Raw genomic sequence first — 24792 nt, 5'->3', positions numbered from 1 at the left:
CCGGACCGGGGCACGAACCCGTGTCCCCTGCATCGGCAGGCGGACTCTCAACCACTGCGCCACCAGGGAAGCCCCAGTCTCCTCATTTTTAAGTTAAACAGCATAAAATAACATTAAGGTAAATTCTAAAATATATAAAATCTATTTTGTAGGTACACTTATTTCTAATTATTGTTTTCTGCTGTGCTTTTAAAAAGCTCAGTATCGATTAACCCTGGTTGCTCTTATACATAATGCCTGCTGGAAAATTTTTCAGAAAAAAACAGCAGTAGGAAGCATTGAATATAAGAATTTTAATACAATGGTTTAAATTATTTACTAAAGAAACTGAACAAGGAACAAGAGGCGTATTTCCATAATATCTTCAAGATACCATAAATGTTAAAAATACTATTCATTTAAGGGAATTCCCTGGTGGTCCAGTGGTTAGGACTTGGTGGGGTCTGGGGTTCAATCCTTGGTTACAGAACTAAGATCCCCCAAGCTATGTGGCAAGAAAAAAAAAAAAAAAAAAAAATATATATATATATATATATATATATGCATTTAAGACAACATAAAACTGTAAATAGATAAATGTATATGTGTTTATATTTATACATATATATGAAATATTTTAAAAGGGACTTTTAAAAGGGATAAAGCAACCATTTTATACAGCATGTCTCTCTGACACATGTCACAGCTAATTCAACTTTAATGATGTGCAATTACATGTTGACAACTTATTAGTGACAATGTTCACTAAGAGTGTCACTTTGAAAAGACAATAACTGCATTTTGTTATTAATTGACAAAGCTCAGCACTGAATGGGCTGGGGCAAGGGTGAAGGTGAGGGGTGTGCAGTGCTTTTTTAAAGAGCAGGAAATTAAATCCTATTATAATGTGACACTTAAATAACTCATCAAGTTGGTCAGAATCTGACAGAGTGTGGTAACTTTGAAGAAAACAATAAAAATCACTAGCATTCTACAGCTTGAGGTAAAACATGTGCACACGGAAGCATTAGTATGTAAATTTGTTAACTTACTAACTTACTTAAAACTAAGTGAGTTTGTTAACTTACTAAGTTTGTTAACTTTTCTCATTTATGTGATTCATCTTTTTGCTATATTTACACCACGTTATTTTCAGAAAAATAATATGCATCCTTTTGAAATACAAAAAATATGGGTGATAGACAATAGCTAAATAACCTTGAAGAATTCTTAAATCTAAAGCAATGTAATAAATACAATAATAGAATAAGAATTGACAAGGGAATACTTCAGAAGACAACTAAACAACAAATGTTAATGTTTACTGAGTATTTATTAGGTATATATGCTGAATTATTTACATGCATTACCCTATTTACTCTGATTAAATAAAATTCATATTTTATGGCAAGATGAAAATTTAAACATAAATTTTTTCTCTGCCCTCTTGGGCTTCTTCCTTCCTCTTTAGTGTGTATCATTCATCTGCATTAACCAGACCTCCTTAGTAGATAACAGTCCTTCTTAATCTCATAAGGGATCACGATGACCCACTACTTGCTTTGGATGTGCAGATCTGGATTGTGTAAACTGTTAATAGGTCATTTGACTATAACCCTTTGTCTCAAAAACTTACATAACTGTGCTTTGACCTCTAACAGGTGGAACAGTCCTCAGAGCTTTCTGAAAGACTGTCTCCCAGGTTATAATCCACAGGTTGGCTTGGAAAAAAAATGTTCATTTCTTTCTTAGATTGACCACTGATTATTTTTTTCATCAACAGCTCCTTACAAAAACCCAGTATGACTTTATGGATGAGAATACTAAGGCTCTGTTATTAAAAATAAAAGTGTAGCAAAACCAAGATTTGAAGTTGCATAGTTTGACCTTAGAGCTGATATTCTTAATCACTAAGGTATTTTCCCCCCGTAGCATCTTTGCTAAGTCAGCTCAGTAACCTACTGCCCAGAATTAGTAATTTCCTTCTCTGTGATACTTTGATAGTCTAGCTAATTTTGTCTTTGGAATTATAACTCTGTGTTGTCATTATTTGTTTAAAATCCTCTACTGGTATATGAATATCTTGAAGGAATGATCTATCCCCCTTTTATGTTTGCATACCAATAACAGAGCAAAATATGTTATGTACAGTAGGTTTGAGATTATGCTTATAAGATTTAATAGAATAAGCTAATATATTGGTGATATAATAATTATATTTAATATATATCTCCTTAACATCAGGCCTCTCACAAAGAGAAATGACACAGTAAGGAGTAAAAATATGGTTAGAAATCAAGGGCTGAAAGACTGTCCCTGATACAAATTATGTATATGACTTGCTCAAGTTTCCTATCTGTGGAACAAGAGAGCTGTTTTGTATGATTCCTTTCTAGCTCTAATGTGTAGAAATATGTTATATGGAAAAATTAAACTTACTGTTATAAGTGATGTTAAAGCCACGTCCTGACATTGAGTGGTCAGCTTGAAATTCCAATCGTAGTATATGACTATTACTAGTAAGATGAGAAGGCACCTCAGCCCCAGTAAAGGTTCCAAGAATTGGGGAGTCTGGAGAGTCTCCATCTTTAACAGCAAGGAAGTCAAACTGGGATTCCAGATCGAAGTCATTGAAAGAAAGGTGTATCCGACTCCCTGGTTCAGAGATTATTGTCCAGATGCAATTTAAATTATTTCCATACCCTTCGGGATAATCAGGAGAAAGGACTGTTCCCATTGGTGCAGTAAAGTTAGAGAGGCAAGGAACTGTTAAAGTAGGAAGATTATAAAAAACAATAAATTTTCAAATTTATTACCTCAAATAATTCAAATTACCTCATTTTGCCACAGTCAACAATTTTATCAATTAGCAGTTTTAAAAAATATATTAAACAATATAATCTATCTTATAAAACAGAAAAAAAATATGTTGTTTTTGCACATTATTAAGGAAGGCTACTAGTACTTTGAATTACTGTATGTTTAAATATGCACAAAAATATAATTGGAGTAATAACAGCAATTTATTTTGACATTTATCATGTCCATGTTAGAGTGTAGTGCAAAGTTTTAGTTTCTGTGCTTAAAAAAGTATTGGAGAAGTATATAGACATTTCCAAAGAAAACAATAATGCTCACGAAATGACTGAAAACAAACACACACAAATATTATGTAGGTATTAACATAACTGGGATAATACAATCTGGAGAAAACTTGGAGTGAGGGTAGTAACTAGGTGAACTTCACTCCTACCATGGCCATGGGATGCTCTGATAGCTTATAACACAGATAAGGAGATGAATTAACACTTATGATAGCTGCCACTAGGGGCTAATGCTGGAAAAAGCACTAAATAAGAACTCCCATACCATACTAAGGTTGGTCTTTATTTCCCCTCAGATTTATTTTTTTAGCTTTTAAAAAATATGATTTAAAGGTTCACACAGAACATTTAGAAAGTAGAGGAAGGATTAAAAAACAATGATTTATTACACAGAGGATAAAAAGATAATATTAGAAAACGTTTGGCCTCCACTCACTTTAAAAGTTCTCAGTACATGTTTAAAAATGTTAAATATTTTAAAAATGTTAAATAATCAACATTTTCAATAAAGGAAAATGTGTGTTTTGCAGCACATATTAAAATTCAGATAAAATGCAGGTCTTGAAAACTGCTAAATTTTTTAAAAAACAGTTATATATTGAAGTAAAGTTTGTGCTAATACCTTTGTAGGGAATAAAGGATTTCACAAATGAAAAGCATGATCATTACAAGTTGGATACAGATGAAAAGTCATATTTTAAAACAAGAAAATTATTTTTTACTTTCATGATTATGAGCTTATATGTTATCATTTGTAACAAAACTAATGTAAAATTTTCAATATTGCATTCACACCTGGTAAGCTGTATTTGTTGGTAATGAAGATAGTATTTAATTTAACCTAAAAGTGCATCCACAGATAAAACAAATTATATTTTTGTTGCAGCTAAATTGGAACGCTTTAAAGTATTTGAAGAAACACATTATTTTAATCCAAGCATATTATATATCACAAACATTAATGAATTTTATTCTATGCAATATAAATAAATGGCATTTAAGCAGGCATTAGTGAGAGCATCTACAAGAAAAAATAAGTTAATGCATTATACATAGAATATAAGCTTTAAATATTTTAAGTGTTTCTGATTGCAAATAAGCATATACTACCTTGTTAAAATAAATAAGCCTAATAGAATTAGCTCAGATGTATAATTTCCATAAGAAGTATTCTATCTATAAAGTATAAAATGCCACCAGTAAAGTGTTATGAGGACATATGTAAAATATACTTTGCCATTACCAAGTGAACTGTGCTAACTTTATTTAAATCTGCAATGAAATTTATAATTTGGCATAAGCACACTTGTTAAAGATAGTGTTGAAAAGTGCTACTCATTCAAAAATAATTACACAGTTCCAGTTCTTTGCAATTAATTACAAAAGCAATTATATGCAAGGACAGGGTAGCATATGCTATCTGGAAGCAAAGCATTTGGTACTCACAGATGCAGATGGGTATGTTTGCAGACCATTGGTTATTCTCTTGACAAACAATGGATTTCTCTCCAATTAATTCAAATCCAAACTGGCATTCGAACCTTAAAACATCACGATTAGAAAATCCATCACCTTCTCTAATTCCATATAAGGGTGTACCAGGATCACCACAACTTTCTTTTTCAATTTCTGTAAAAATAAATGATACGTCAGATTTCAAGGCTTTCAGGCATATGATATCCATACAGCAAATTTAAGAGATGTACACTCTCTATAGCCAAGATATTTCAGAGCAAATGATGAAAATGTTCTCCAATCTTAATTTTCTCTTACTACTGTTATGGACATGATTTGAGGAAATGATCTTTAGGGAACAATTAGTGCATTTCTCTCATTTTGTAGATAGGGAAACAGGTTGTTGGAGCTAATGCGGTTGTTCTTAACAGAACAATTACGAACAAGATTCAGATTATCTGTTTGTACTACATACATACACACATAAATATACATATGTATTTTCCCCAAATCTCAAAAACTTTTCTTATTTTCGTAATCTGTACATGATACAGGAAATCTTTGGATTGAAACCAGGACACAAGGTGATATTCTCTGCCTATGTGCTCCTAAAACAATCAGTGAAAACCCTCCACACAGGATCTGCCACTCTCCCTAGTACCTGTTGGTTGAATTACTTCCCCAATTAGACTCCCCAAAAAGCTACTTACGTCAGGAATCAATTTTTCATTCCAAATTACCCATATATGTTCCTCAACAAATGTTCTGTGGATCAATTAAATTGAAGGAGGTTGAAAAAAAAATCTCTTAAGAGCACATTAAAACACCCTTTCAACATGTGCTCAAGGAAACTCCAAATATCTGGGATCTTCCTTGTGAATCTAGGAATGTCAGTTGCAGATTATTGTGGTAATTGTTTTGGTTTCTAAGTTACATGAAATCACATTAATACAGTAATCTTCAAACAACAGCAAAAAAAATTTTTATTTAAATTTAAAAAATAAAACTTTGAGATAAAGTTATGGTCTCTCTTGACACTCTAACAATCACACATTCCGGGTTCTTCTGTAATCTACTAGCACCAATTTGTTGTGTATCTTTACAGTTCTTTATGCATGCTTTTATAATAATACACATATATAGGTACTATGTAATATAAACATCTGTATTTTTGTAAACGTAAAAATTCTCTTCACAAAATCTAGGTATTTTTGCTTTTCATTTTATATATATATATATATATATATACAGAGTAACTTGTACTATACTGTCAATATATTCTATAACTTGCTGTTTTTTGAACCAAACAATAATTTTGGAGATATTTTTGAATGTCCTTGTATCCTTAGCAGAAAACATAGTTATAATGATTTCTTTAATACACTTCATTTGATTTGATATTTGTTTTTATCTGTGTCATAGTGACATTGGTCTATCATTTTTCTTGTGCTGTTCCTATACAGACTTAATATCAAGGGAAGAGGTTAGCAATTTTCCAACATTCACTAGTCTTTTAGACTAGTTTGCATAACAGGAAAATCGGATCCTTGAGTGTGACAATTTGCCAAAAATGCTGACTGAGCCTGGTATAATTTTGAGATAGGTATCTGACTACCATTTCAATATCTTCCAGGGTTATTTTACTATTAAAGTTATTTTCTTTGGGGGGAGGCAATATTAGCAACTTATATATATGTTAGAGAAGTGCAATTTTCCAAAGTTAGTTTAGTAGTAATAGAATTGTGTTACAAAACCTTTAAATATCTCTTTACAAAGATGTCATAAACTATCTCACTCCCAATGCTATTTATTTGTGATTAGTCTTCCAGTTTTCTTTGCCTCATACTTAAAAAACATTGTCAAATTTACTAGTCTACTCAAAGAACCACATTTTGCTAATCAATTCCATTGTTTTCATTTTATTTAAACATCTTTCATTTTTACCTTTTTGCATTCCACCTTCAACTCTCTTTTGCATTATTTTGCTATTCTTTCTCCACCTTTTTGAGCTGAAGTCTTCGGGTTTGTTTTTATATTAGTTTATTTTCAGTCTTTCTTGTTTCCTTCAAAAAGTGTTTTTTAGTCTATAAATTTTCTTCAGAGTACTGTTTTGATATTTAGAGCTTTTTTTGTTCACTTCTAAATAGTCTGTAATTTCCATTTTGATTTCCTCCTTAAATCATAAATAATTTCAAGGTGTTTTTAAATGTATGGATCTAGGCTATCATTTTGTTGCTGATTTCTAATGTTATTGCTTTAATATTCAGTATAAGTATATCCAGCCTCACAGAGGATAAATCAATAAAATATATTCAATTCAATTTGCTATTATATTTGTCAAATTGAAATTATATAACCTTAGTTAATTTTGTCTACCCTCTCTGATAATTTCTAAAAGAACTGTGTTAGAAACTTGTACAAGTCTCTGAGACAGCCTCATCCACCAGAGGACAGACATCAGAAGCAAGAAGAACTACAGTCCTGCAGCCTGTGGTACAAAAACCACATTCACAGAAAGACAGACAAGATGAAAAGGCACAGGGCTATGTACCAGATGAAGGAACAAGATAAAACCCCAGGAAAACAACTAAATGAAGTGGAGACAGGCAACCTTACAGAAAAAGAAATCAGAATAATGATACTGAAGATGATCCAGGGCCTTGGGAAAAGAATGGAGGCAAAGATCGAGATGATGCAAGAAATGTTTAACGAAGATCTAGAAGAATTAAGGAACAAACAAACAGAGATGAACAATACAATAAATGAAATGAAAAATACACTAGAAGGAATCAATAACTGAATAACTGAGGCAAAGAACGGATAAGTGACCTGGAAGACAGAATGGTGGAATTCACTGCTGCAGAACAGAATAAAGAAAAAAGAATGAAAAGAAATGAAGACAGCCTAAGAGACCTCTGGGACAACATTAAAGATAACAACATTTGCATTATAGGGGTCCCAGAAGGAGAAGAGAGAGAGAAAGGACCCGAGAAAATATTTGAAGAGGTTATACTCGAAAACTTCCCTAACATGGGAAAGGAAATAGCCACCCAAGTCCAGGAAGCACAGAGAGTCCCATACAGGATAAACCCAAGGAGAAACATGCCAAGACACATAGTAATCAAATTGGCAAAAATTAAAGACAAAGAAAAATTTTTGAAAGCAGCAAGGGAAAAACAACAAATAACATACAAGGGAACTGCCATAAGGTTAACAGCTGATATCTCAGCAGAAACTCTACAAGCCAGAGGGAGTGGCATGACATAATTAAAGTGATGAAAGGGAAGAACCTACAACCAAGATTACTCTACCTGGCAAGAATCTCACTCAGATTTGATGGAGAAATCAAAAGCTTTACAGACAAGCAAAACCTAAGAGAATTGAGCACCACCAAACCAGCTCTACAACAAATGCTAAAGGAACTTCTCTAAGTGGGAAACACAAGAGAAGAAAAGGACCTACAAAAACAAACCCAAAACAATTAAGAAAATGGTAGTAGGAACATACATATCGATAATTACCTTAAATGTGAATGGATTAAATGTTCCAACTAAAAGACAGGGGCTCGCTGAATGGATACAAAAACAAGACCCATATGTATGCTGTCTTCAAGAGACCCACTTCAGACCTGGGACACATACAGACTGAAAGTGAGGGGATGGAAAAATATATTCCATGGAAATGGAAATCCATCCAAGAAGAAGTTGTAACAATTATAAATATATATGCACCCAACATAGGAGCACCTCAATACATAAGGAAACTGCTAACAGCTATAAAGGACACTACAAACAAGCCAAAAAGACAACCCTCAGAATGGGAGAAAATATTTGCAAACGAATCAATGGACAAAGGATTAATCTCCAAAATATACAAACAGCTCATGCAGCTCAATATTAAAAAAACACACAACGCAATCCAAAAATGGGCAGAAGACCTAAATAGACATTTCTCCAAAGAAGACATACAGATAGCCAAGATGCACGTGAAAAGCTGCTCAACATCACTAATTATTAGAGAAATGCAAATCAAAACTACATGAGGTATCACCTCACACCGGTTAGAATGGGCATCATCAGAAAATCTACAAACAACAAATGCTGGAGAGGGTGTGGAGAAAAGGGAACCCTCTTGCACTGTTGGTGGGAATGTAAATTGATACAGCCACTATGGAGAGCAGTATGGAGGTTCCTTAAAAGACTAAAAATAGAAATATAATATGACCCAGCAATCCCACTCCTGGGCATATACCCAGAGAAAACCATAATTCAAAAAGACATATGCACCCCAATGTTCACTGCAGCACTCTTTACAATAGCCAGGTCATGGAAGCAACCTAAATGCCCATAGACAGACTAATGGATAAAGAAGATGTGGTACATATATAAAATGGAATATCACTCAGCCATTAAAAAGGAACGAAGTTGTGTCATTTGTAGAGACGTGGATGAATCTAGAGACTGTCATACAGTATGACATAAGTCAGAAAGAGAAAAGCAAATATCGTATATTAACGCATATATGTGGAACATAGAACAATGGTACAGATGAACCAGTTTGCAGGGCAGAAATTGAGACACAGATGTAGAGAACAAACATATGGACACCAAGGGGGGAAAGTGGCAGGGGTGGTGTGATGAATTGGGAGATTGGCATTGACATATATACACTAATATGTATAAAATGGATAACTAATAAGAACCTGCTACATAAAAAAAATAAATAAAATAAAATTCAAAAATTAAAAAAAAAAAGAACTTTGTTAAAGTTCCAGAGTATGAATTTTGCCACATTTCCTGGTAGCTGAATCAAGCTCACTTACATAGTTCAAACTGCATTGTGTCATTCAATTTATTTAGCAAATATTTATTTGAGAACCCATGATGGGCCAGATTCTCTTCTAGGTACTATGTGGACTAGATCAATGAATAAACAGACAATAATTCCTGCTCTTCGGTGGTGTATATTCCATTGGAAGTTCACAAATAATAATAAATAAAAAGTGTTATTTTAGAAGGTGATGGATGCTCTGGTGGGGGCTGGGATGATGAGCAGGGAATAGCAGGGCTAAAGTGCTAGGTGTTGGTGCCATGACATTGTTGTTAGGCTCAGAAAATTTTATTCCTCTTATACCTTACTGAAATTGTTTCTGTTATTGAAAGACTAGGTTATTCTTCAATTGAAATGTCTTTCTTTTGCCCTCAATATTGAGTGATAATCGGTAAGGTATAGAATTTTAATTCAAAATTATTTTCCCTCAGCATTTTGAAGATATTTTTCCCTGGTCTTTTATCCATCCAGTATTCCTGATAAAAAAATATAACAAACTGATTTTAATTCTCTTTGTAATTAATCTGTTCCCTGCTCCCTCTCTTCCCTTCCCATAGTTGTTAGGATTCTTTTTTAGACTTGCTGTTTTTAAATGTCACTATCATCTACCTAGGTACTGGTTCTTAAATTTTTTTTTTTAACTTGGTACTTGATAGATTTCTGCTGTCAAATAACCTGTAACTTCTTTTTTTTCAGTTCTAAGAAATTGTTATCATTATTTCTTTTAAAATATTATTTTGTATACACACTCATCTCTCTGGAACTCTTTCACATTAAACATCAGAACTTTCAGATTTAGCCTTCATGTTGCTCGATCTTTCAAATTTTCATTAAAAAAAATCCTCTATTCTGCATTCTAGAAGTATTATATATGTAAAATATGTATATATATTATAAATTCAAATTTATTAATTCACTGTGTACTTTTATCTAATTCTAATTCAACCTACATACTGAAAAATTATGTTATCATTTCTTGAATATTTAATGATTTATTACTTTTTATTGTTTCATAACCTCTTATTATTTGTTCATGGATACAATTCCTCCCTTTATTTTTGTGAGGATATCTAGTACAATTTTTTTTTTTTTTCTTTTTACTGTTTCCTTGGGTACAGGCAGAAGTGTGCTTCAAGAGCAGCAGACTAAAGTTTCTTCTGAAGCAGCATATTTGAAAATATATTTGGTGAATCATAATGGTTGTCAAACTTATGATGAAAAGTGCAGGAGGAATTTATTTGGGGGAGGAACAAATTAGTTGGTTTTGAACAAGCTGTCAAATAAATGTTTTTATTTGCTTGCTTCTGTAAACTTCAGGCTTATTTCTTCTAATGTCAGAATCATGTCAAACTTCTAGGTATAAATTATCTCCTCTGTTGATCTGTGGTGCAGTCCACTTTTATGGTCTTCATCCTGAGTTGGGATGAAGACCCCTCTTGATAACTGCATTTGACTCTGATTCCATGTCTGGGCATTTGGCTCTGTAGCTGAAATATTTTCCTCTGTAGCAATTACTACAGTTTCTCAGGATTGCCAGTGGCCTCTTCTGTGGTGGCTTCTGGCCCTGATGAACAATGGCTTCCTTGGCAGAAGCTACAGCAACAGCAGCCAATGGAGGCATTGGTTTATGAAATTCTCAGCTTACCTCTATATTCCATATATATATATATATATATATGTTTATTTATATTTATTTATCTCAGAGATCCCCTATGGCCTTATAATAAATGAAATGTTCTCTTCCTATTCTTCAGCATCAGTGTATTTCTTTTTAATATGTTTTCTATCATCTTTGGGTTAGCATTGAGAATAAGTGCTTACTCTATTAATACTATTTTGAAACCTTATATTTTTCTTTGCTCCTTTAATACAAAATTATTTAAATTAAGAATATATTTTCAAATGAAGGTGTAATTTTGAAGCTGCCATACTCTCTTAGACTGAAAGACAATAGGCAGTAAGGAAAATAAACACATACCTACTGTATATCATTGCCTTTGAAATTTTTTTTCTATCCAGGAGGCAAGACTAATATCTGAACAAATAATTCATATGCAACATATCAGTGTTATAATAGAGTTTTGTACAAAAATCAATTATTAATAATAGCTGCTATCATTTGTTGAACATTGAAATTGTATTGACATTGTGAAAATATTTTTTAAACACATTTGTTATATAATTTAATCCTCATAACAGCCATATGATGGAACTATTTTCATCTCCATTTACTAACAAGAAAAATAAAGGTCAGAGAAGTTAATTAATGCTATAGGCTGAATATTTGTGTCCCCCCAAAATTCATATGGTGAAACATAATCCCTGATGTGATGATATTTGGAGGTAGAGTCTTTGGGAGGTGATTAAGTCATGAGGGTGGAGCCCTCATGAATGGCATCTCTGCCCTTTTAAAAGAGGACTTCAAAAGGCTCCTTGCCTATCCTGCCATGTGAGGACATAGGGAGAGGACAGCCATCTGTGAACCAGGAAATAGGCTCTCACCAAACACTGAATCTGCCAGCACCTTGATCATGGACTTCCTAGTTTCCAGACTGTAATGTTTGCTGTTTATAAGCCACCCAGTCTATAGTATTTTTGTTATAACAGCCAAAACAGACAAGATGTTAACTTGCCTAATTTCATAAAACTTATGAATAGTAGAGTTTAGGGTCTGTCTGAAGCTAAAGTCTTAATCACCAAATTATTGCAAAGAAATTTCCATTCATTAATTACCCACTTATGAAACATTTATTTAGTTTCTAATATGTTTCAAAAATAATACTAGCCACTAGGGGTATAAAGACAAATAAGATGTAGCCTATGCCTTAAATGAGGGCACAAAGGAGGTACAGCAAAGTCCCCTTGAATTGGTGGTTGGCAAATTGGTAAAGGTTTCACAGAAGAGGTGACCCTTGAACTATCTTAGAGTTATTTCACTGTGTGAACTGGGGAAGAGTAAGGAAGGAAAGGTATCCCAGGTGGAAGGAGAAGAGCAGTATCAGAAAAGATACAAAGTCTTTTCCCTTTCCTTTCTTTAGGTGGGGTGGCTTGGTTGGGGTTAGGAGGCTGTCTGAGTCCATTTAAGACACCATAAGAGAATACCATAGACTGAGTGGTTTGTAAACAACAGAAATTTGTTTCTCACAGTTCTGAAAGTTGGGAAGTCCAACATTAAGGTGTCAGCAGATGTGCTATCTGGAGAGGGCCGATTTCCTGGTTCACAGACATATGTCTTTTTGCTGTGTTCTCACATGGTAGACAAGGGGCAAGGGCGCTCCTGGAGTACTAATTCCATTTATCAGGCTCCACTCTCATCACTTAGTCACCTCCCAAAGGCCCTACCTCCAAATATCATCACATTGGGGATTAGGTTTCAACGTGTGAATTTTAGGGGCACCAAATATTCAGCCTATAGCAGAGGCAGTGATGGTGGTATCAGGAGTTGAGGAGGTAGTGAGGTCAAGTAAGTGACAGTGTGGCTAGAGGCCAAACAAGTAGAAACAAGGCCAAGGAAGCAGCCAGTAAGGTTGTAAGATTAAGTATATATTATGGGACTGTGCAAATCATAAATGTATTGAGGATAAGGGTAACTAGACTTCTCACTATCAGAAAGGGGATGTGGAAAAAGGGAAAGCTACAAAATTCTGAGGGGTTGAACTAAAATTGGAGAAATTGGTGTTAATTAATGTTTAAAATATAGATATACATAGATAGATAGAGATGACTGTGTGTATTATGTCACACATAATGCACATGTATTTTCTAGCCTCATCCACTGAGTACTAAAAGCAATAAGTACTCATAGCAACAAGTACATGAGTGCCCACATTTTGGTGTCCAAATCCCATTCTTCACTAAAGGGAATCAGGAAGTCTGCTTCCAGTGTTGGTCAAGGAAAAGTACAAGACAAAACTGGAACACTTGTTCTGTCAAGAAAAGTGCTTAAAGAATGATGGGGACACATCGAAAAGACATAGAGGTCAGCCTGAAGGAGCTACACAAGCCATTCTAGGGCAGCTTAATCATCAAAACAATGATAATGATGGATTACAACTAATTGAATAAAATTCAAGTGCATAAATCCATCTGATATAAATAAATGGGTCAATAAATGGAAGAGAACACTCTGTCTCCATGTAGAATGACAGTTGAAAAATGTGGAATTATTAAAAATAAAAAATCAACATTTGACAGCCTCACAGCGATTTTGGATTCTGGTGAAGAGAATCCAAAAGGTGAAACTGGTCATGTTACCATGAAAAAACCCAGAAGGCACTAATTTTACTAGGTGATCAAGGATCACATAACCAGTGTGAATTATACTGACATTGCCTCCTGATGCAATGCACTAAAACAAGGAGCATCATTTCTGTCAAGAATGCATGGCTGAGGGTACTTCCCTGGTGGTCCTGTGGTGAAGAATCTGCCTTCCAATACAGGGGACGTGGGTTCGATCCCTGGTCAGGGAACTAAGACCCCACATACTGTGAGGCAACTAAGCCCACGTGCCACAACTAGAGAGAAGCCTTTGCACCGCGTGGGAGGATCCCGCATGCCGCAACTAAGACCCTGATGCAGCCAGATAAATAAATAAATATTAAAAAAAAAAAAAAAAAGAATGCATAGCTGAAGTCTGGATATGAGGAAAGATTGGATGGACCCAGATTAAGGGACATATTCCAGAATGAAAGGCCTGTATTCTTTAAAGCTATCAGGGTCATGACAGACAGGGAAAATATGAGGAACTCATTCAGATCGAAGGAAATGAAAGAGACACAACAAGTAAATGCACTGAAGCTTCATGGGTTGAATCCTGACAAGAAAGGAAAAAGAGACATTTTGGGGTAGTGAAATTTGAATGAGGTCTGTGAATTTTTTGGTAGTGCTATTATCAATGCTGATTTTCTAATTTACTCTTTTGCTATTTTGTAATTGCACTCCTCATTAGTCCATAAGCTTCTCCTCAGCCTTTGTTTCCTAGGGAACCAAAGCTAAGATAAGTGACTTAAAACTGGCAAACAATTAGTAAACAAGGTAAGGGACTAGGCTATCTAAAGGTCTCAGAACGATAAGATTATTAGCTGCCATTATTGAGAGACTATTATTTGACAGGTTTGCTAAATACTATAACTCCGTTTACTCATGTATCTCTTATTGCAACACTGAGAGCAAGGCACTATTTATTCTATAGGTGAAAAAATGAGGTTCTGAGAGGCTAACTAAAGTCAAATATGTAGAAGTAGCTCAACTGAGTTTCTATTCAACATCTACTTGACGCCAATGACCACACTCTTTTCCATTGTTCAATGTTTCTTGAGAGAAAGGACGGAGAGAATACTGTGAGCCAGGCACTGGAATAATGCAGGAAAGAAACATATGAACTTGATTCCAGTATTGGAGCAGAAAAGACAGAAACATTAATTTGAAGAGAGGTTTTTGTCTTGAATGCTTCAGCACACCAATCCCACCTTTATGGTACCAGCATGATTTTAAAACTATTCAGATCTCTTCAAATTCCTTACTATGGAAGACCTTTATAATCTAAGCCTTTCCTGTTTTTCCTACCCAGTCTGCCACCATTTTCCTACTAGCCTCCAAAGTGTCAGGCATGTCAAGACACTCGCTGTTCCCTTTCACACCTACATGACCTAAGGCATGACATCTCAGCTGGGACAGAAGACAGCCAGTTTGTAACACCTGGGGAAATTCCTATACGTCTCTCAAGGTCACACTATACCTCTTCCATAAGCTTGTAACTATAGTCACTTACTTCTTCTTTGGGATTCTATAGGCCTTAGGAATACTTACATTGGTCCATACATTTTACTATAATAATTTATTCACTCATTTGTCTCTTCCCATGAGTTTTTATTCCACTTCACATTTCAAGTGTCTATACACACAGTGATGACAAATATTCATATATCATTTATGTGTCAGGCAAAGGTCTAAGCACTTGTTACATTTAACCTTGACACAACCCTATGCACACCAAAGAGATAAGTAACTTGCCTAGAGTGACACAATTTTAAATGGCAGACCTGGAATTTGAACGCAGATGGTGGTTCCAGAATATGAGTACTTATGCACTATACCTTCTCTCAGAGCCCGATGGTCAAGAATCGTTGTAGAATATATCAAGAAAGAAGGAAGGTAATAAAAATTAGCATACAAAAGCATGTGGTTCTATTAGTAAATGATATAGGCGATCACAAATTCTCATAGAGAACTATATATACAGAAAATCATAGAGTAACACATTCCAGCTATGTCTTTTGAATGATTTAAATTTTATAGTTGTCTTATAATTGCAGGAAATTTGTGCTAGATATTTTGTTTACCCCTCAAGAACAATTCTTTACCCTCTACTGCCCAGAGTTTTGTGCCCCGAGGTTGGGAGTAAAGGCTGAACCACATCGACCCCTAATAGACAGGCTCCTATACTACTCGACTTTCTGTTTGTGTAACCAGTGGTCCGGAAACAGACCACACTGGCAGGAGAGAAGATGAGAAGGCTGGGAGGAGAGTGCAGTAGAGGTATTTTCCCCCATCTTCTTCTCTGCCGGATCAACATGGAATGGCTGTGTTCTTTTTTACTGAAAGGCACGCTTATGTCAGGCTGTCCTCTCCATACAGCAATCCTCTGAGCTCTACGAAAGTGATAATGGCTCCCCACTGTCACCAGCCATGGATACTGCATAGCCCCTTGTTGGTTTCCTTAAGATCTGCCCACACATGGCCAGTGTGAAAGTGCCATTTGTTACCTGCATTGTTCCTGACTGATAGAATACAACTTACCATTGAAAACTCAATGCAACACCAGAAGAACTTAGTTAGCATCCTACTGATTCTGGATTTTATTATCTTATGATATTTTGTTTCTTGGAATATAAAGTGGGGTTGAGATTTCTTTAACAAATGTTGCCTCCGGTGGGAGTCACCTAAATGCTGTGCATCATTCACAACTAAATTTGGAGAGAACAGAATGAGTGTCCATTCCCAGGGTAAGAGGCTGGCACCCAGGGAGCAGCAACCTGGTTCTGCTGTTTCTCCCCGCTGTGGAGGCAAAGAAATCAGAAACTGGAGAAGAGGTACTGAAATAAATGAGGGTGGGAGGTCAGATGAAACTTAAGCAGAGCACTTGGGAAGGCTCTCCTGCAGTGAGTCGAGAATAAAATAGGAAATAAGGTTTAAATGGCAGTGGTTGAAATTTGTAGAGCAGGACTCTTTCAACACCTTTTTTTAGTGATCAAATAACTTTGATCCTTGATGCCTAAAGTAATAGACTCTAATTTTAAATTCAATCAGATTTCCAGCCAAAAACTAACATCTGGCCTTAAAGTGACATGGAAGCTCTCATTAATCAATCTCTGACCTGACAACAGTTGACACTGTAATTTAAATACTTCACAGAGGAACTGTGTAGGTTAAAAGAAAGTGATCTGTAAAACTTGCAGTTTTGCTGATGCTTAATGTTAAGAAGCCTCTTGGGAGTCTCATTACCTTAGCAACAGGCTTACAAAGGTAGTGAAATATAGAAACATGCAGCTAAAAAAGACCTTGTGAGTTAAACTCTGTCTCACCTTCAAGGATCTCAGACAAATGAGACTACAGTCAACATTTAAGGAGATTTTGAGATGGAAAGCTATAACTTCCCAGGCAAAGTAATGAAGGACATACTTGCAATAATGTGTAAAGTGTTTTACAATCATGATGAAAACACTGACATTAAAAAGTATGTGCATTGCCATGTGTAAAACAGATAGCTAGTGGGAACCTGCTGTATAGCGCAGGGAGCTCAGCTCTGTGCTCTGTGGTGACCTAGATGGAAGGGATGGGAGTGGGGTGGGAGGGAGGTCCAAGAGGGAGGGGATATATGCATACATATGGCTGATTCATTTCGTTGCACAACAGAAACTAACACAACATTGTAAAGCAACTATACCCCAATTTAAAAAATAAATAAATAAATAAAAGCTTCAGATTAGCTACAACCATTTAGTAAAAAATCCAGAATTTTTATCCTAAGAAAAGACTCCCAAATTTTACCATTTTGCATAGGGCTGGTGTAGAAGAACATCTTTCAGCAAGTAATTAAATAATATACTGTTTTGGCATACTGTATAGCAAATAGAGACACTCAAAACAAATAAACAAACAAACAAACCCTACTCAATTCTTAATCATATTTCACCTTAAAAATTATTGAACACCTTAATATGTCCAATAGAATTAGGAACTTGTAATAAAAACAATGAGCTTTTCTTTGGTTCTAAATATGATGCTATTTGACATATCATTAATTTGGAGATGGCAAACCATTTATATTCTGTCACCTTCATGCCCAGGTCTCAGATTTGGAGGATAACTGAGGGGGCTATAGTTAATGTCTGTGTATACAATGAATTTCCAAGCCTTCACAGTTGCCATGGTCTGAATGCATTCTGGCGAAATTCAAAGATGATGCCATTAAGAGGTGGGGACTTTGGGAGGTGGTTAGGTCATGAAGGCAGAGCCCTTATAAATAGGATTAGTGTTCTTAGGAAAGAGGCTCCAGAGTGACCCCTTCTCCCCTTCCACGTGTGAGGAGGACACAGCAAGAAGGCACCAGCTGTGGACCAAGAAGAAAACTCTCATGTTGACCATGCTGGAGCCTTGATCTTGGACTTTCAGCTTCTAGAACTGTGAGAAATAAATTTCTATTTTTTATAAACTACCCCATCTCTGCCATCTCTGGTATTTTGTTATAGCAACCAAACCAAAACAAAACAAAACAAAAACAAAAATGAAAAAACAATCTAAGACAATAGGTATGGAACCTACATGAACTCATATTATATAATATTTTCCTCCTACACAGTTATTTATCAGACTTTTTTCTGGCCATGGCTTTCCTGGGGTTTTGGGTAAGACCCTACTTAACAATTATAACTCCACCCTCTTTCTCTCTTTCAAGAGAACTTGTTGGAATACAAGAGAGTGGGACCAAGGTTGTTTTTCAAAAATGAGTAAGTATCCTCTCATTTAATTAAAGAGAAATAAATAAAAATTTTAAAATTAAATGAAAGAAATAAAAGTAAATAGATAAAAAACACCACAACGAAACAACTTCAAAACTGAGAACATTAATAATGCTTAATCCAGTAGTTCCCTAGTATATACATTTATTTGATTGTACAAAGCAATTTAATGAGACTAGGTAGGAATCAATTGAAGAAAAAACAAACAAAAAAAAACACTTCTTGACGTTCCTGATGATAATGAAGTATCTTGGTTCAGGGAATTTAAAGGCTAGTCTTACTAACTTAGTATAGTCAACTAATCTCAGTTCAATTTTTACTAAGGATCCACTATGTACCAAAAGTTGTGCTAGGAACTATGGACACAAAAAGATATATGTCATTATCTTGGTCCTTAAAAAAAAAAAACACATGGTATACCAATTCACATTCCCACCAGCAGTGCAAGAGTGTTCCCTTTTCTCCACATCCTCTCCAGTATTTATTGTTTCTAGTAGATATGGGAACATATGTATAACTGATTCACTTTGTTATATAGCAGAAACTAACACACCACTGTAAAGCAATTATACTCCAATAAAGATGTAAAAAACAACAAAAACAAAAAGAACTCATGGTACATAAGAGCTGCCAAATAACTGAATTCAGGATATATAGATAGATAGATATCTATGTCTAGATATTTTTTAAATTTCTTGACACATATTTTTAAGTAAAAGAAAATGAACTATGCTCTCGTCAGCACCTATGCCACAAAATGTAAATGTTTTAAAACTTCAAAATGATTTGAAAAGTTAAGTGCATTTCCTATATATTTGAAGATGAAATGTAAAGTGACAAGTAATCCCTCCTTCCTGACTTGCCCTGAGGTAGTATCCTTAAAACTTGACCCACTGTTTATACTTAGGGTCCTTCAAAAGACTTTTTTAGCATTTGCCTTAAATTAGCAACTAAGTACAGGGTCTGTGGCAAAAGGACAATGAGGAGGGCTGATTGAGATTACAAAACCCAGTAATATGCTCAAGGGCATTTTTATAATAAACATCTCAAATCAGTTGATACCATCAACCAGTAACCCAGCTAACTATAGATAGTGTCATTATCATTTTTTTCAGGGACAGCAACCTTACTCATTTATATACATTCACTCTTTCATTTGTTCATTCAATCCTCTATTAGTATGTTCATTCAAGAAAAAAATATTAGTAAGGTACATAGCTAGTTGGAAGCAGCCGCATGGCACAGGGATATCAGCTCGGTGCTTTGTGACAGCCTGGAGGGATGGGATTGGGAGAGTGGGAGGGAGGGAGACGCAAGAGGGAAGACATATAGGAACATCTGTATATGTATAACTGATTCACTTTGTTATAAAGCAGAAACTAACACACCATTGTAAAGCAATTACACCCCAATAAAGGTGTTAAAAAAAAAAAAAAAGAAAAACGTATTAGAATTGTACTATATCCCAAACATTGGGAATGTAGAGGTCAGACAATCTATCACTGCTTACCAGGAAAAGACAAGTATGCAGATACATATAAAAGTATGATAAATAATGTAGTTTTACAATAAGATATATGCAAAACATGAGAAGAAAATGAATAATTCTGCTTAGGAGTTGAAAGGCAAAATGATTCTATAAACTGAAATATGAAGTAAAATTAGGCAGATCTGCAAGGATGTGTGTGATTGGGGTTGCGGTATAGTGTGTGTGGTAGTTTGTGACATTTCAGGTAGAGGAAACAGTTTGATCAAAGGATGACAGTGTGAAACATCACATTTGGAGAAATTCAAGTAACTCAGTATGGCTGGAGTTAGGGTGCAAGAAGGGTAAGGTAAGAGATGAGGTTGGGAGATGAGGGGACCCTGTGTATACTCTGAGGGACCTTTGACTTTATTCTAAGCAGAGATAAGCTATTGATAAGCATTTTGATGATGGACACCCCCCAAATATTCCACACATAGCAGACACACTAATCTCTTGTGAAATAAATGAAATATGCTACAGAGTCAATTAAAGAGACATGACCTCACTCCCTTTGGGACTTAAAGTCTAATACTGGAGCAGAGAAATGGAAGTATCAGGAAGCATTCCTTTTTATAAGAAGACTCAGTATAGCATTGTTCACTTCAACCTCACTTAACCCATCTATTCTTTAAATATTTTCTTTTGAAGTACACTGAATGAAAGACCAAAGTGAAATACAGATTTTTGTCTAAATCTCTGTAGCTACATGTTTAAAAGAGTTTGCAAGCAGGGATAGATCAATATTTTTTGAACTATAATAGCAATCAAAGTAAATGGATCTTTCTTTTGAAAGTACCATAACTGTTAGCCTAAGAACATCATTCAAAGACTTCTAAACATTCTTGCTCTTACTGTATCTACCAGATGGTCAAAGGATGTAAATTATTTGGAGGTATATCTATAAAGCAAGTAAGAAGAATCAACCACCCTTATTATTATAAAAGACAACATTGAAAAAATCCAGAGTGCAACAAATGAACAGAATATGGCTTTTGTTCTAAAAATAATAATGTTGATATAGTATTAGCCCTTTATGGAATTAAGTCCTGAGACTATCCACATAAGCTCTTTCAGTCAAAGAACAGGTATTGAGCACCAGTATGTGCTCAACTGGGGAGCTCCTAGATGAACTGGCCTGGGTGTTTGCTCAAGGAGATAAACATAACATTTAATCAGGCATTTTGGAGCACTAATGATAGATATGAAAACAACAAATAAAACATAATATTAGGTCTCTGGGGCTGATTTCTTCATATAATTTGGGTCTCTGAGGCTACTACGATAACCACTTCTCCATTGTCTTAGTCTATATTTCAAGCTCTGGGAGTTCTATTTTCAGGAGAGGACCCTATATCCATCATATATATTTTAGTTTGAATTTGAATTATCGTGTAACTTCTTGCAAGTTATCTGAATTTTAACTCATCTCAAGTAGTAAGATGAATGACTAATTTTTAAAGTACAACTTTTTATATCTTTTCAGAGTAGAATTGATAGTGTGAGAATGGGGAAGACTAAAGATTTTGGAGTAAAGAAGTAACACTTAAAACTAACTTGCAATCTATGAGAAAAGCAGATTCAAGTGAAAAATCTGGAGCTAGACATTGGAATAATTCAAGAAAAGTAAAGAGTATCAGAGTTGTGACCAAAACAGAGGTGAAAAATACCAGTGAAAGACAAATGATAAAACCTCTGAGTTATTTGAAGTGTGAAGTACAGAAGGAAGACTAAACGTTGAAAATTATTATAAAAAATATTTTCTAAAGCATGGGTTCCTTGAGTTAAGAAGGATTCTGGAATAAAAAGGGGGTTTAATAGTCAAAAGAATTTATGATATACTTTGGAGAATGTTAAATGAATTTAGGTAGCAATTTTCAATCCTTTAATGTATTAATCTCCATTGTGAAAGTTTAAAAGGGGTATATGGTATATGGCTATGAGTTTAAAACTTTTTTTTTTTTAATCTGGTAGACTGAATATACACATGGAAAATGGCCAGACTATATATGACAAGAGAACTTGACCCACATGAGAAGTTCAGGGAACCAGAATACAACCTCTGCAGCAATCGGTCAAGAACAGTCAGAACTGGTCAAAGACAGCCAACTTCCCTCATTTTTGTTCTCACCTCCAACTCAGAATCAATCAGAGAAAGCCAAATATGCTGCTCAGATGAATCAGATAAGATGTTCTGCTTCTAGCTAGCATACCTCCAGGTTCCCCTTACCAATAATTTCCGGCAGAACAAACTGGAGGCCTGGTTTGCTTGCTTGCTTGCTTCCTTCTCTCCCTTCCTTCCTCTCTTCCTCCCTCTTTCCCTTCTCGTCCCTTCCTTTCATCCTCTCCTCCTTCTCTCTCTCTCCCTCCCTCTCTCTCTCTCTCTCTCTCTCTCTCTCGCTCTCTCTCACTGTAAAGGTTTCCCACTCTATTGACTGCCTTAAAGTTTCTGCTAAAAGCAAGTGATGGTCGCTGACTCCCTTGGTACAGTAAGCTCTGAATAAATGATCACTGTTTGTTTTCACGTGCACGGTCTTAATTTATTTTCAATGACTCCAGTACAGTTTATTTATATATACACACCAACATACACACATAAAAATAACTGCAAAATATGTTTCATAGAACAATGCATAACTCTATGAGCATACTATAAGCAGTACCCTCTGGCACTTTATATTCCATTCCATTCTATTTATTAAAAAAAATGCTGATTCTAACTTATTAAAATTATTTAATGGCCCACTAATAAATATGACTTTTACATTGCAAAGCAACACAGACTTTCTAAAGTTTATTTGACTCCAGAGTCATGTGTTTACAAACTATCTCTTGGGAATTGTTTCTACAGCTTACTACCCTTGGGAAAGGGTGTATACATTTTGAGCAGGGATTACTGGAAGAATGGGGATGTGATTAACAAGTAAGAAAATCAGAATAAGAACCTATTTTTTATTGACAGGTATTTAGTTCAACATAATTCTGAGTAGGAATTACTGCTCAGAGAAACAGAAAAAAAGTACTGAAATCAAGAAAGAAAAGAGTTTCATAAAATTCTAGTTTTCTTTCTTGAAGCTTCTTTAAAGTTTATCCTTCCTCTCAAAGCAAGAATTTTGGTTTTCTGTCCTACTATCTACTATGAAATTGGAAGTATGCATTGGACAGAACAAATCTTAATAAAGAGAAAGTCTTGTTTATTAGAAACTGAAGGGACAGTCTAAATGCAGATAAAAATTTTAGAGGTTTAGTTCTCCCGGTTGAAAATAGAAGAGACTCCCTCTCACCTTCGTTTACCTTAGAGCTTTCACTGTAGAAAACTTGGAATTGTGAGTTCTTTCTGTCTTTTTCAAATGTGTATAAAACTTTTCAAATGCTACATAAGCCACTCGTCAGTCTCAAAGTTTAGGGATGTTTCCACAAGAACCTCTAAGCCATCTCTTTGAGATGTAATAATCAGGGAAGACAGCACCCCTATCTCCCCCTTTCTGTGGGAAGGAGGGAACCTAACTTTGGTGGGCACCTCACTCCAAGTTGAAAAACTACCTCCTGTCATAAAAATATGAGGGGCTTATCTTTCCTTTGGGTAAAGCCAATACGGATAGTCATTCCAATTACAGGTGAATTTAGGATGAATTATGTGTGGCAAATGGTGCTGTCCAGGCCATTTACTTAAGGTCTATTTATCATTTATCTTTAGAACATGTATGAATGGATTATATCTAACTGACTATATGAAAGCATAAAATGTCCTTCTGTCTTTGAAATCTCTTTCATGGATTGCCTATGATCCTGGCTTAATGCTTATTAAATAATAAAACAGTTTCTTTTACCTACAGTTTCTATGGTGAGGTTTTCTGGGTTAGCAGGAGATTTTGTTTTTAATTTTGTTTTCCCAACAACAACCACATACAGAATTATAATTTTTTTTTCTTATTGGAAAGTACTTCTATTTTTAAAGGTTTTGTTTTGTTTTTGTATTAAGGTTTGGTGGTAAAAGAACTGGATGTGGGAGAAACACAAGGAAAATTGGAGAAATATACAGTGGACTATTGTGAAGGATGCAAAGCCTAAATAATCCCTTACTTCATGAGTATTCTTACATTATACAGCAATAAAATATACATATATATATATATATATATATGGTTTCTTGCTTGGAGTGGCTATAGTAGAGTTCTTTAACATATAATATAGACTAGATAAGCCATAAATTCTCTTCTAGCCACATGATTCTTTTTCATATATTATCCATGTTAAAAAAAAAGAAGATATTTCTCATGAACAGCTACTTTACTCTTCCAAAGGGCCTTTCATTCACCACATAATTGAATAAAAAAAAACAGTCTGATGAAAAACTAAAGGAGTTTTAATTATACACGTTTAAATTAATCCTACCTTTAGAACTTAGATTCTCTTTTGAAATCAGAATGTTTAACCTTTCCATAAATTAATCAAGAAAATATTTTAAAGCAGATTTATATAAATGGCAAACTAAATATTTATATTTTAAAAGAAATGATACAAATTTTACTTTTACTTGTAAGCATTCTTAAAATTCTAACATGATTCATGCTCAAATTCTCCAGAATAAATCTACTGTGTAAATCATGTACACAGGTATTATTTGTTTTATGAATTCTCATATGCATGTGTAAAGTCAAAGTCATACATCAACACTAAGATAAATATATCTATATGTCTATATCTATATGTCTTCAATAACAGACATTTCATATTTATTTTACAAAAGCATGTTAAAAACAAGACATTAGGCTCAAAACAGAGTCACTTGTGCTAAGCCCCACATTATCAAACCAAGACTTAATTACAGTTTCAAATCTCCTAGAAATGGAATCTTAAGCCAATCAATCAGGAATTA

At 34.7% G+C, this 24792-nt stretch overlaps 1 protein-coding gene across 2 annotated transcripts in view; it reads right to left on the bottom strand.

Moving 5' to 3' along the window:
• Positions 1 to 24792, bottom strand: part of CSMD3 (CUB and Sushi multiple domains 3) — a 1062125-nt gene that overhangs the window by 437433 nt on the left and 599900 nt on the right. For both annotated transcript variants that reach the window (XM_024739588.1, XM_024739590.1), the window contains 2 exons: positions 4530 to 4712; positions 2419 to 2745 (listed from right to left, as the gene is read on the bottom strand). In XM_024739588.1, the coding sequence (XP_024595356.1) occupies positions 2419 to 2745; positions 4530 to 4712 (510 nt within the window). The remainder of the gene's footprint in view (positions 1 to 2418; positions 2746 to 4529; positions 4713 to 24792) is intronic.

This window comes from Neophocaena asiaeorientalis, unplaced genomic scaffold, assembly GCF_003031525.2.
Source record: "Neophocaena asiaeorientalis asiaeorientalis breed wild unplaced genomic scaffold, Neophocaena_asiaeorientalis_V1.1 scaffold533, whole genome shotgun sequence".
Lineage (NCBI taxonomy): Eukaryota > Metazoa > Chordata > Mammalia > Artiodactyla > Phocoenidae > Neophocaena > Neophocaena asiaeorientalis.
Note: the sequence above shows the minus strand (reverse complement) of the source record. Positions and strands in the feature narration are given on the sequence as shown.